Here is a 13226-nt window from a genome sequence, read left to right on the forward strand (position 1 = left end):
AAGTTTAAAATTTCTAAGTAATCGAATCAATCACCATTTTTTCCTATGGCTCTTCAGTTTTTCTTACACTAATAAGATTTTTAAAATTCTACATTTTTTCCTATTTTTATTTTCTTGTGTGCTTTATTTTTATTTATCTGGAATTCATTTTTGCTAATGTTCTGAGGTTAGGACCTTACATTTTTTTTCCAAGTGGATAATCTAATTTTCCTAACACAAAGATAAATACAAATAATGGAAACATAAACTAGTACACAACCTCTATGGGAGGCAATTTGGAAACATCTATCAAAAGTACAGATGTACAAACCATTTGATCAGAAATTATACTTCTGTGACTCTGGTCTATGGATATACTTGCATGTATGCAAAATGACACATATACAAGGTTATTCATGAAGTAAATAGTTGTAAAACAACATCAGAAACAACTTTAAAGTCTACTAGCAGGGATTAACTAAATGAATCACAGTGTAACCATATAATAGAAACTATGTAGCTGTTTTAAAGAAATTAGAAACTACCACATTGGTAAAGGGAAAGAAAGCAAGGTACAGAATAATGTGTAAAGATGATATCATTTGTGTCAGGAAAGGAAAAAACAAAGAATACATTAATCTTATTGTATAGGCATAAATTATCTCTGGAAGGATACATAGAAAACTGGAAACACTGATTACTTTCAAGGATGGAATGAGGTAGCTCAAGCACAAATGGTGAGGGAGACTTTTCACTATATACACCTTTTTTTTTTCACATCTTTATTGGAGTATAAATGCTTTACACTGTTGTGTTAGTTTCTGCTGTACAACAAAGTGAATCAGCTATATGTATACATATATCCCCATATCCCCTCACTCTTGAACCTCCCTCCCACCCTCCCTATCCCATCCCTCTAGGTCGTCACAAAGCTGATCTCCCTGTGTATATACACCTTTGTACAATGTGCTTATTAAAAATAAATAAATAAAAATTTAAAAGCCCAACTTAGATATCATCTCTAAAACAAAATAAAACAAAAATAATGGGAGTTCAGTAAAAGGAAAAAATGTTTTAAATATTAATGCTTTAAATATAAATAAATAATGAATTAAATATAAATAACAAATACAGGGATTTGTTATGCTATTAGTATTTTCAGTCAAAAAAAGTACTGAATTATATTCATAAGGCACTAACAGAGTAGGTGGCAGGATTGTGGGTATTTTAATTTTTCTTCTTTTCAATATTTTCTATTTTTCCTTCAATGAACACATTTCTGTGATAAAATAAGTCGTTTATATTTTATAAATTTATTTATTTATTTTTGGCTGCGTCAGGTATTCGTTGCTGCGCGGGCTTTCTCTAGTTGCGGTGAGCAGGGGCTACTCTTTGTTGCGGTGTGTGGGCTTCTCATTGCGGTGGCTTCTCTTGTTGCAGAGCATGGGCTCTAGGTGTGTGGGCTTCAGTAGTTGTAGTGTGCAGGCTCAGTAGTTGTGGCTTGAGGGCTCTAGAGCGCAGGCTCAGCAGTTGTGGCACATGGGCTTAGTTGCTCCACAGCATGTGGAATCTTCCTGAACCAGGGCTCGAACCCGCATCCCATGCATTGGCAGGTGGATTCTTAACCACTACACCACCAGGAAAGTCCCAAAATAAGGTTTTTTAATATTAAAATTTTAAAATAGAAATAGCTGAAACTCAGAAAAAAATCACTATGTTGAATGCTTTCTGCAGCTCATATAAGATGTTCATTATTTGGGTAAAAATAGAAAGACTGGAGGATTTAAAGACAATATTGGTAAAAACGGAAGAAGAATCTCCTTCTACTACTATCTTCCAATTCATGCGACCCACACACAAACAGCTTTAATCAAATGGTTGGTTCCAGAAAATTCCTGGACAACTATTCAAGTCTAAGGTAACTCATGTTATTCTAAAGAGGTAAAATGAAATTCTGAAGACATGTTAGTTCACATTAGCATCTATCAAGTTAACAGGGTGCGGGCTTCCCTGGTGGCACAGTGGTTAAGAATCTGCCTGCCAATGTAGGGGACATGGGTTCAAGCCCTGGTCCAGGAAGATCCCACATGCCGCGGAGCAACTAGGCCTGTGCGCCACAGCTGCTGAGTCTGCGCTCTAGAGCCTGCGAGCCACAACTGCTGAGCCCACGTGCTGCAACTACTGAAGCCGGTTCGCCTAGAGCCTGTGCTCTGCGACAAGAGAAGCCACTGCAGTGAGAGGCCTGTGCACCGCAATGAAGAGTAGCCCCTGCTCGCCGCAACTAGAGAAAGCCTGCGCACAGCAACGAAGACACAATACAGCCAAAAATAAATAAATACATTTATTAAAAAAAAAAAAGTTAACAGGATGCTTTTTCAGAAGGATGTGTAGGGTAGAGAATGTCCTCGGTCAAACATATAGGATGTGTTAAGAGTGTCATCTTCACAAATGTCTGAGAATAATTTTTGTCATCAAGCCTGCATTCACCTGCACAGGTGAAAAGATGAAATTTCTCAGAACAATATCCCAGGAAATAAGGCAAACCAGTTTTCTATGGTGATGTATTATCTATTTAGGCAACTGGTATTCACAATCAGGTTTTCTTAAGTTCTTTATGTGTAAGTAATGTGCAAAAATACCTTTGCTTGGGAGGAATCTGCAGCTGCTCAAAGTACAGTTGGCCCAGGGAGTTTATGCTCATCACAACCTCCTCTTCAGATACCAAGTCTATCTTGAATGGGTTTGCTGTGATGTGACACTTCAGATCTCCTTTTCCATTTGCCAATACGAGACTGCCTGTATCCCCTGAGCATGAAATCAGCCTGGAAAACACGGCAGGAAGAGAAAAATAAATTGCTATAGGTTTACATGGCTCAATGCAATTCTCAATTCAAATTAGTAAATCAATATTCATGTGACATAGCACAGATAAAGCAGTAGAGAGCTGTAATTGAGAGCATGGGCTTTGGTGTCAGAAAGCCTGGACTAAACATAGCTCTCCCACGCACTAGGTGTATAACTGTGGACAAGTTAATCTTTCTAGTTCTTGGTTTCCTCATCTGTAAAGGGGAAATGATAAAAGCAAGAACAAATAGAGCTTTTTGAGAGGATTAAATGAGATAACACATGTAAAGCACTTGGCACAGAGCCTGGCACATAATAAGCGCTCAGTAAATGTTAGCTCTCATCATCGTTATTACTTTGGTCCGGACAGGTTAGTAACAAGTTGGTGCATAGAATTTAAACATTTTGCTTTTCTTTCTCGTTCCAACCCTACACTTAGAAACTGAGTAAATAACACAGATTGGGTTATTGATTCACTCAGTCCAAAGTGAGATGGAAAGATGAAACTTTTGTTTATTTATCACCTGACTTCCAAAAGTCCAATCAGACACATAGACTTTTAGGATGCTTTGGATCCCCAGGAGTTATATAAGCTCAGAGACAGCACTTAAAATCCCTAGGTCTATCATCAGGAAAAAAAGGGAGACTCAAATCAACAGGATTAGAAATGAAAAAGGAGAAGTAACAACTGACACTGCAGAAGTACAAAGGATCATGAGAGATTACTACAAGCAACTCTATGCCAATAAAATGGACAACCTGGAAGAAATGGACAAATTCTTAGAAAAGTACAACCTCCCAAGACTGAACCAGGAAGAAACAGAAAATATGAACAGACGAATCAAAAGCACTGAAATTGAAACTGTGATTAAAAATCTTCCAACAAACAAAAGCCCAAGGCCAGATGGCTTCACAGGTGAATTCTATCAAACATTTACAGAAGAGCTAACACCTATCCTTCTCATACTCTTCCAAAATATAGCAGAGGGAGGAATACTCCCAAACTCATTCTACGAGGCCACCATCATCCTGATACCAAAACCAAACAAAGATATCACAAAAAAAGAAAATTACAGGCCAAAACCACTGATGAACATAGATGCAAAAATCCTCCACAAAATACTAGCAAACAGAATCCAACAGCACATTAAGAGGATCATATGCCATGATCAACTGGGGTTTATCCCAGGAATGCAAGGTTTCTTCAATATATGCAAATCAATCAATGTGATACACCATATCAACAAATTGAAGGATAAAAATTATATGATAATCTTTTTTTTTTTCTTTTTCTTTTTTTTTTTTGGCGGTACGCGGGCCTCTCACTGTTGTGGCCTCTCCCATTGTGGAGCACAGGCTCTGGATGCGCAGGCCCAGCAGCCATGGCTCACGGGCCCAGCTGCTCCACGGCATGTGGGATCTTCCCGGACTGGGGCACGAACCCGTGTCCCCTGCATCGGCAGGCGGACTCTCAACCACTGCGCCACCAGGGAAGCCCTATGATAATCTTAATAGATGCAGAAAAAGCTTTTGACAAAATTCAACACCATTTATGATAAAAACTCTCCAGAAAGTGGGTATATATGACAAACCCACAGCCAACATCATTCTCAATGGTGAAAAACTGAAAGCATTTCCTCTAAGATCAGGAACAGGACAAGGGTGTCCACTCTCACCACTACTATTCAACATAGTTTTGGAAGTTTTAGCCATGGCAATCAGAGAAGAAAAAGAAATAAAAGGAATCCAAATTGGAAAAGAAGAAGTAAAACTGTCACTGTTTGCAGATGACATGATACTACACATAGAAAATCCTAAAGATGCCACCAGAAAACTACTAGAGTTAATCAATGAATTTGGTAAAGTAGCAAGATATAAAATTAATGCACAGAAATCTCTTGCATTCCTATACATTAACAACAAAAAATCAGAAAGAGAAATTAGGAAACAGTCCCATTTACAACTGCAACAAAAAGAAAAAAAAATACCTAGGAATAAACCTACCTAAGGAGATAAAAGACCTGTATGCAGAAAACTATAAGATACTGATGAAATAAATCAAAGATGATACAAACAGATGGGAAGATATACCATGTTCTTGGATTAGAAGAATCAACATTGTGAAAATGACTATACTAACCAAAGCAATCTACAGATTCAATGCAATCCCTATCAAATTACCAATGGCATTTTCACAGAACTAGAACAAAAAATTTCACAATTTGTATGGAAATACAAAAGACCCCAAATAGCCAAAGCAATCTTGAGAAAGAAAAACAGAGCTGGAGGAATCAGGCTCCCTGACTTCAGACTCTACTACAAAGCTACAGTAATCAAGACAGTATGGTACTGGCACAAAAACAGAAATATAGATCGATGGAACAGAACAGAAAGCCCAGAGATAAACCCATGCACATATGGTCACCTTATCTTTGACAAAGGAGGCAAGAATATACAGTGGAGAAAAGACAGCCTCTTCAATAAGTGGTGCTGGGAAAACTGGACAGCTACATGTAAAAGAATGAATTACAACACTCCCTAACACCATACACAAAAATAAACTCAAAATGGATTAAAGAGCTAAATGTAAGGCCAGACACTACAAAACTCCTAGAGGAAAACATAGGCAAAACACTCTATGACATAAATCACAGCAAGATCCTTTTTGATCCACCTCCTAGAGGAATGGAAATAAAATAAAAAATAAACAAATGGGACCTAATGAAACTTAAAAGCTTTTGCACAGCAAAGGAAACTGTAAACAAGATGAAAAGACAATCCACAGAATGGGAGAAAATATTTTCAAACAAAGCAACTGACAAAGGATTATTCTCAAAAATTTACAAGCAGCTCATGCAGCTCAATATCAAAAAAACAAACAATCCAAAAATGGGTGGAACACCCAAATAGACATTTCTCCAAAGTAGACATCAGATTGCCAACAAACACATGAAAAGATGCTGAACATCACTAGTCATTAGAGAAATGCAAACCAAAACTACAATGAGGTATCACCTCACACTGGTCAGAATGGCCTTCGTCAAAAAATCTAGAAACAATAACTGCTGGAGAGGGTGTGGAGAAAAGGGAACCCTCTTGCACTGTTGGTGGGAATGTAAATTGATACAACCACTATGGAGAACAGTATGGAGGTTCCTTAAAAAACTAAAAATAGAACTACCATATGACACAGCAATCCCACTACTGGGCATATACCCTGAGAAAACCATAATTCAAAAAGATACATGTACCACAATGTTCATTGCAGCTCTATTTACAGTAGCCAGGACATGGAAGCAACCTAAATGTCCATCAACAGATGAATGGATAAAGAAGATGTGGCACATATATACAATGGAATATTAGCCATAAAAAGGAACGAAATTAAATTGTTTGTAATGAGGTGGATGGACCTAGAGTCTGTCATACGGAGTGAAGTAAGTCAGAAAGAGAAAAACAAATACCGTATGCTAACGCACATATATGGAATCTAAAAAAACAGTACTGATGAACCTAGTGGCAGGACAGGAATAAAGATGCAGACATAGAGAATGGACTTGAGGACACAGGGGCAAGGGGAAGCTGGGACGAAGTAAGAGAGCAGCACTGACGTATATACACTACCAAATGTGAAATAGATGGCTAGTGGGAAGCTGCTGCATAGCACAGGGAGATCAGCTCAGTGCTTTGTGATGACCTAGAGGGGTGGAATAGGGAGGGTGGGAGGGAGGCTCAAGAGGGAGGGGATATGGGGATATATGTATACATGTAGCTGATTCACTTTGTTGTACAGCAGAAACTAACACAACATTGTAAAGCAATTATCCTCCAATAAAGATCTAAAAATAAAAAAATTAAATCCCTAGGTCTAGATATTTTTCTAGTGCATAGTCACCCTGGTCACAGGCCTCATTAGGGAGGATTAGGAGGGATAGTTTATGATCTTATTATATCTTTACAACCTCCTCCATGGATTCTAGGCCTGCCCCTCAAGCAAGATGCTTTGGGTTCTGGAAACTAACTTTGTAGTTTGAGAGGTTGTGTCTCACTGTTCATCAAACCTAAAGAGAGTTCTTTTGATTTTTCTGTCAAGTAGGATTCTAGTCCATCTATTTCAGCCTAATGGACCCCTTGACGTATTGTGCACTGTCCTGAGGCTTGAGCCATTTTGAGTACCACACAGGCCCTGTTATGGAAACACGTCTACCTTGTCTCTTACAACTAAATGCTGCTACTTTGACTCTGCTACCTAGAGTCTCAACATTTCCACTGAAATCAGGGAGCCCATTTTAACGGTACCATTCCCACCATTATCTCTAGCTCAGAAAAGACATTCACTCACTATAATGCTTTCTAAGTGTTCCCTCACTAATGTATTTCTCAATGAAGGGAGTATCTTTTGGATCCTTTGGAGAACAGCATTAGGGGCTAGATGCATATGACATATTCACTTCAACATCTTTATCTCCCTAAGTCTATGAATCATATCTTCTACACGGGCCAAGGAATTTCTGGTATCTCAGCTTCATTCAGCACAGTCCATAGCTGAGTTCAAGTTATACTTAACCAAGCAAATAATTAGAACCACTTTCAGCTGTCTAAGCTAGCATATTAAATCTGGATTCTCTGGTACCTGTACCCATGTCAGTAAATTTAGCATGATCCTAAAATTATGGTCCTTCCTTCTGGTCTAGAAGTCCCTCAGAAATCATTTCCATGCATATTTCCCAGATTTTTGCCAGTATAAAATCTTTTAATTCTTTAGGTGTGTAAGCCTTTTCCTCCTGGGTTTGACTGTAATTGGCTCCCTAGGCATGTTGGGGTCTGACTTGATAGTGGGTCTGGAGGCAGTGAAGGGTGGTAAGGGTGAAGCACAGGGAGCACTGGAATCCCCTGGCACAGTATATTTCAGGTGAGGTTAACACGGGGTGTCCAAGCAGGTGAGATCAGCCTTATCAGATGGAGGAGAAGGAGCTGCTTCTGCTGAACTGGGAGGCTCAGTGGAATTTTGAGGTTTGGGACTCAGGGTTATCCAAATCTTCCCAAATGTTGCTATTCAATTTTGGGGAGTCCTACCTTTTCAGAGCTGATGCCCTAAATTCATAGACCTGATGAAACTGTGAATTCAACTTACGCTCTAGTTCAGAAAACCACAGAATCTAACTCCGATTTTCAGCTACGAGGACTCTGTAGATATGACTTTTAGGATTGTCATAGAAATATGTTAGGTTTCTGACAATTTAAAAGTCTGAAACTGCTGTTTTCTTTAAGTTCTTCAGTGAATTAATAGCAGCCAGGCCACCTCAGAGTTTTGAATTTTGTATGGCAATCATGCCATGCTATGGCCCCACCACTTGGTTTGCCCAAGCCATGCTTTCAATAGGCACTCTATTTCAGGCAACCACAAGTAGTAATTTAAGTGACTGCCACAGAATGCTGTGGTTTATTGCTAGTCGTATTAATTTGCTAGAGCTGCCATAACAAAATACCACAGACTGGGTGGCTTAAACATCAGAAATTTATTTTCTCACAATTCTGGAGGGTGGAAATCCTAGATCAAAGTGTCAGCCGGTTTGGTTTCTTCTGAGGCTTTTCTTCTTGGCTTGCAGATGGCCATCTTCTTGCTGTGTCCTCACATGGCCATCCCTCTGTCTGTGTTATCTGTATCCTCATCTCCTCCTCTTACAAGACACCAGTCATATTGGATTAGGGCCCACCCTAATGACCCTATTTTAACTTAATTACCTGTTCAAAGGCTCTATCTTGGAATAGTCACATTCTGAGGTATGGGGGGTTAGGGCTTCAACATATGAGTCTGGTTGGGGAGGGTAGTATTCAGCCCCAAACATTAATATCTCACCGTCTAATGAAAACCAGGTCCTCACTGCCTTCAAATCCAAGTAGATCAGCTAACTAAGCTCAGATTCCCATCCTTGAGGGTCTGTTGCTTATACTCATTCTGATATCAATGACTATGTTAACCAAAACTCAACTGCAGATAACAGAAACAACTCTGGCTATTTTAAGCAGAAAGTAAATGACTTAATATGGAGGAATTATTAGCTTACAACATCATGGAAGGTTTGAGGTAGCAGGTTCCTGGTTGAGTGTCCAGTAATGACTCCTAGAATAATACTGCATAATTGCAGGCCAACAGAACTTCTCTCTTAGCTGGAATCAGGAAGCTGGGTAATCAGAAGTCAATGTGGCAACTGCTGGGCTCCAGGATCATGCCAACTCAGCTGCAATCCAGAGATCGGGAAACCACTGCCCTAACTAATGGCTCTAGAGTCATTCTATAGCTGCCGATGCACATCAGCAAAATGGGAGACTCAGTTCTGAAATCAAGATAACTGTAAGTGCATCTGATTGGTGGAACCTGAATTACATCAGAAACTAGCTATATGGGAGTCTGGGAAATGGAGAAATGTAGTTTTTAGTTACTACAGTAGCCAAAGGTCCTCTAGAAAAAGGCTGAAATAGAAGCAAAACTAATATACCACATTTACTACACAATGCTAATATCACCCTGACTCCAAAACCTGGCAAAGATAGCACAGAAAAACTATAGACTAATGTTACTTATGAACACAGATGTAAAAATGTTAAAGGTCTACTAGTAAAATGAATCGTCCAGGAGAGTAAAAAATAATGTAATGTGACCAAGAGGAAATACACACACACACACACACACACACTCTCTCTCTCTCTCTCTCTCTCTCATTTGCCAAACTGCAAAGTCATGAGAATAGTCCCTTTTTAATTCTTATTTCCTAAGTTCTTAGCATATAGTAGTGGCTCACTGATATATTTTAAATTTATGATAGTTCTAGCATAGCTAAATTAATTTCTCCTTATACTTTATTAACTTTTTTTTGGCTGTGTCAGGTCTTAATTGCAACACGCATGATCTTTGTTGTGGCATGTGGGCTCTTTCGTTGCGGTGCGCAGGCTCTTCGTTGCAGCACGCAAACTTCTCTCTAGTTGCAGTGTGTGGGCTCCAGAGCGCATGGGCTCTGTAGTTGTGGCGTGGAGGCTTAGCTGCCCTGCGGCATGTGGGATCTTAGTTCTCTGACCAAGGATCGAACCTGCGTCCCCTGCATTGGAAGGTGGATTCTTTACCACTGGACCACCAGGGAAGTCCCATAATTTATTAACTTTTTATTAGATTTTCATGGAAAAAATAATCTACATAAAACTATGATAATGATGTAGTGAAAATTAAAGCATCTGGCATAATCTTATATTCCCTTAGTGACATGATATAAAGAAAATAACAAACCAACAGACAGAACCAAGTTAAAATATCACCAGAAAATGTGCTGAGAACGATGCAGATTCTGCAGGTACATGAAAAATGCTTTAATCCCTAAAGATTTTTTTTCCACCTAGAAACTGATTATTAATTTATCTCTGACTCTAAGACAGATTATATGTTAGACTTCTGAGACTGCCGTTAATTAAAAGTGAGTCAGTCTAACTGTATAAATTACTGTAAGCATGGGAGTTTTGCTAGTACATTGGATCTCTGGAGCCCTGCTGTTCATCTGAGTGAGTCAATTAAACAGCTCTCCTGCTTGCTCCCAAAGTCTGGCTGATAAACCGCTTACTTTGTCAGGAGGAGAGAAGATCAGAAGCTCTGCTTCTCCCCATTAATAAGTGCTGTTGAGTCAAATGGTGGAGGAAGAGAGTACAGAATGGATAACATCAAAATGGATAAATTTATCCCCAAATAACTAAAAACTAACTCTGCAAATGGTTGTATCTTTGAAGAAGCAAACTAAGAGACTCATACAAAACCTGCTACTCAAGGTATGACAGAAGAACATATTGAGGGTGTATCCAAGGTAGTGTGTTTCTTGGCTTACCTTACAGTGCTTGGCTTGCTTGTGAGGACATCAGGAACTTCATATCTGGGTTTCAAGGGTGTTTCTTCATTGATTTTAAGCCTGAAAATATTTCCCTCTATACCATAAACTTCAGCCAGGAGAGGAACCTGGGAACACACACGAGATTAGTTTCAACAGGTTACCCAGGTCAGTTCTACAAATTGTGATAATTAGAAAACTATGTTTAAATTATTATAGGCCAAGCAAATTGGAGAACAATGGCAATCATGAAGGAAAGGCTTTCCAATCTATATGTACTTGCTTGGCTCTACCTGTAGTAGAAACAAACACCTCCTATGTGTTCTATGGTTAGGCAAACATATAATTGTCCAGACCAGGACTGTTAAGAGTGAGAGGGCTCTCTATTAATAACGATAGTGGATGAAAGGCATAAACTGAAACTGCCCTTGGAAAATTGGGACATGTAGCCCACTGTATCTATGATAAAGTACAGGTATCTTAAGAATAAGTGTTTGGTGTTAAAACTAGAGTAACTGGATTCCAGTTGAATGAAAGATGAAGGGTAACAAGCCACAGAATAGAAAAGAATAGACAGTAAAATGGTGGTCATTGGGGTTCTCTACTGTAGATGAATAAGGCTTCCTGCGCTAAAATCAAGGCACTTCCTGTACACTTAGATTAAGGTCTGGGGAACTTTCTCTAGAGGCTGGGATATTCTCAGCTTTCTCAAGAGGATGGAGAATTTAGGTTAAATACTGCCTACGATGAAAGATGGAAGCAACATAGAATCATAAAGAGAATAGAGAGTTTGAAAAATAAAACAATAACAACAAACTCTGAAGGCAGAGATGGCTGGATTTAGATTACAAAATGAGGCATCAAGATTAGGGAAATATCTTAAGACAGTGGTTTTCAACTGATGTGCCATGCTGCACTGGTTGCAAATCATTAAGTACAGTATGATGCCAAATTCTGGTTACAACTGGGTCTGTGTATTGTTACTATAATGTCTGTTAAATGAAAGGCTAAGCTGGGTAGCCTGTGTGAGGTAACACACAGAACAGGTATGCTGTGGTGCAAGCAAGATATAGGAAGCAGGGAGAATATTAATGCAGCACCAAAAAACAAAAACAAAAACAATCCCTCCCCCACAAAACAATGTTACTGGAACCTTGCTTCTTCAGAATATAGGAAAGGGCACTTGAACAGTGAAAGGACACTGAAGAGTGACCAGGTAAATAATGGTAAATAGGCTGTGGCTGCTTTTACAGACATTCTTAAAACAAGGTTATGGGGCTTCCCTGGTGGCGCAGTGGTTGAGAGTCCGCCTGCCGATGCAGGGGACACAGGTTCATGTCCCGGTCTGGGAAGATCCCACATGCCGCAGAGCGGCTGGGCCCATGAGCCATGGCCGCTGAGCCTGCGCATCCAGAGCCTGTGCTCCACAACAGGAGAGGCCACAACAGTGAGAGGCCCGTGTACCGCAAAAAAAAAACAAAAAAAAAACAAGGTTATGATGTAGTACTGATCATACAATAATAATTTTTTCCCCAGCTTTATTAAGAAATAATTGACATATTCTGTAAGTTTAAGTTGTACAACTCCTTGATTTGATACTTGTATATTGCAAAAATGATCACCACCATAGCATTAGCTAACATCTGCATCAAGTCACATAATTACCATTTCCTTTTTGTGGTGAGAACATTTAAGATCTACTCTCTTAGCAACTTTCAAGTATATAATAGAGTATTATTAACTACAATCACTATGCTGTTAGTCATCTTATTATAGTTGGAAGTTTGTACTCTTTGGCCAACACCTCCCCCTTTCCCCCACCCCCAATCATACTGTAATTACTGCTTATATGTTTAGTATTCTTTTGTATATTTGGTTTACTTCAAGTGTGCCATCAGAATTCTAAGATTTGAAAATGTATCCAAGTATAAGGCTGAAATCCTGTTAGATTATGTATTCCCTCCCAAGTTAGACATAAATTTCCACTACTCTCTCAAATTTAATTCAACTAACATTTATTTGGCATCTAATATTGTGAGGTGCTGATTGCTGTGAAAAGGATGGCTAAACTCTTAGGGAGAGTGCAATTTAGAGGAGATGCAACACCTATGTTGTAACCGTAAAGCATTTTATGATAAATGCTGAGATAGGATGAGGACATGTGCTGCGGGAGAACAAGGAAGGGGAATATTGATGACTGTAAGGAGAGGGGTTCTGGGACATCTCTCTAGAGGAAGAGGGACTTAAGCAGGGCCTTGAGGGATTAGTAGGACTTTGGGTAGGCAAAAATGGGCAAGAACATCCTAAGCAGAGGGCACACAGGTTGTCCCTTATATGTGATTAACAAATTGCATTTCGTTTATATACTCAGAGATCCCCCCATTATTAGTAAAATAACTTTCTTAAAAATTTTTATTTTTTTAAACCAAAGACTGGTCTGATATGTTCTGTTCTTGAGGCTGCAGCCTAGTAAAGAATCCTAATTATATGAGAGAAGGTAGCAATAACCCTGCTTTTCCTATAATAACCCTAGGC

The 13226-nt window shown here is 39.1% G+C and overlaps 1 protein-coding gene across 4 annotated transcripts in view; it reads right to left on the reverse strand.

The window, feature by feature from the left end:
* Nucleotides 1-13226, reverse strand: part of GANC (glucosidase alpha, neutral C) — a 96104-nt gene that overhangs the window by 71610 nt on the left and 11268 nt on the right. For all 4 annotated transcript variants that reach the window (XM_029237458.1, XM_029237456.1, XM_029237457.1 and 1 more), the window contains exons 4-5: nucleotides 10692-10819; nucleotides 2619-2801 (exon numbers count right to left, since the gene is read on the reverse strand). In XM_029237458.1, coding sequence (XP_029093291.1) covers nucleotides 2619-2801; nucleotides 10692-10819 — 311 coding nt within the window. The remainder of the gene's footprint in view (nucleotides 1-2618; nucleotides 2802-10691; nucleotides 10820-13226) is intronic.

This window comes from Monodon monoceros, unplaced genomic scaffold (genome assembly GCF_005190385.1).
Source record: "Monodon monoceros isolate NGI ecotype Baffin Bay Population unplaced genomic scaffold, NGI_Narwhal_1 Super_Scaffold_21, whole genome shotgun sequence".
In the NCBI taxonomy this organism is placed as follows: domain Eukaryota; kingdom Metazoa; phylum Chordata; class Mammalia; order Artiodactyla; family Monodontidae; genus Monodon; species Monodon monoceros.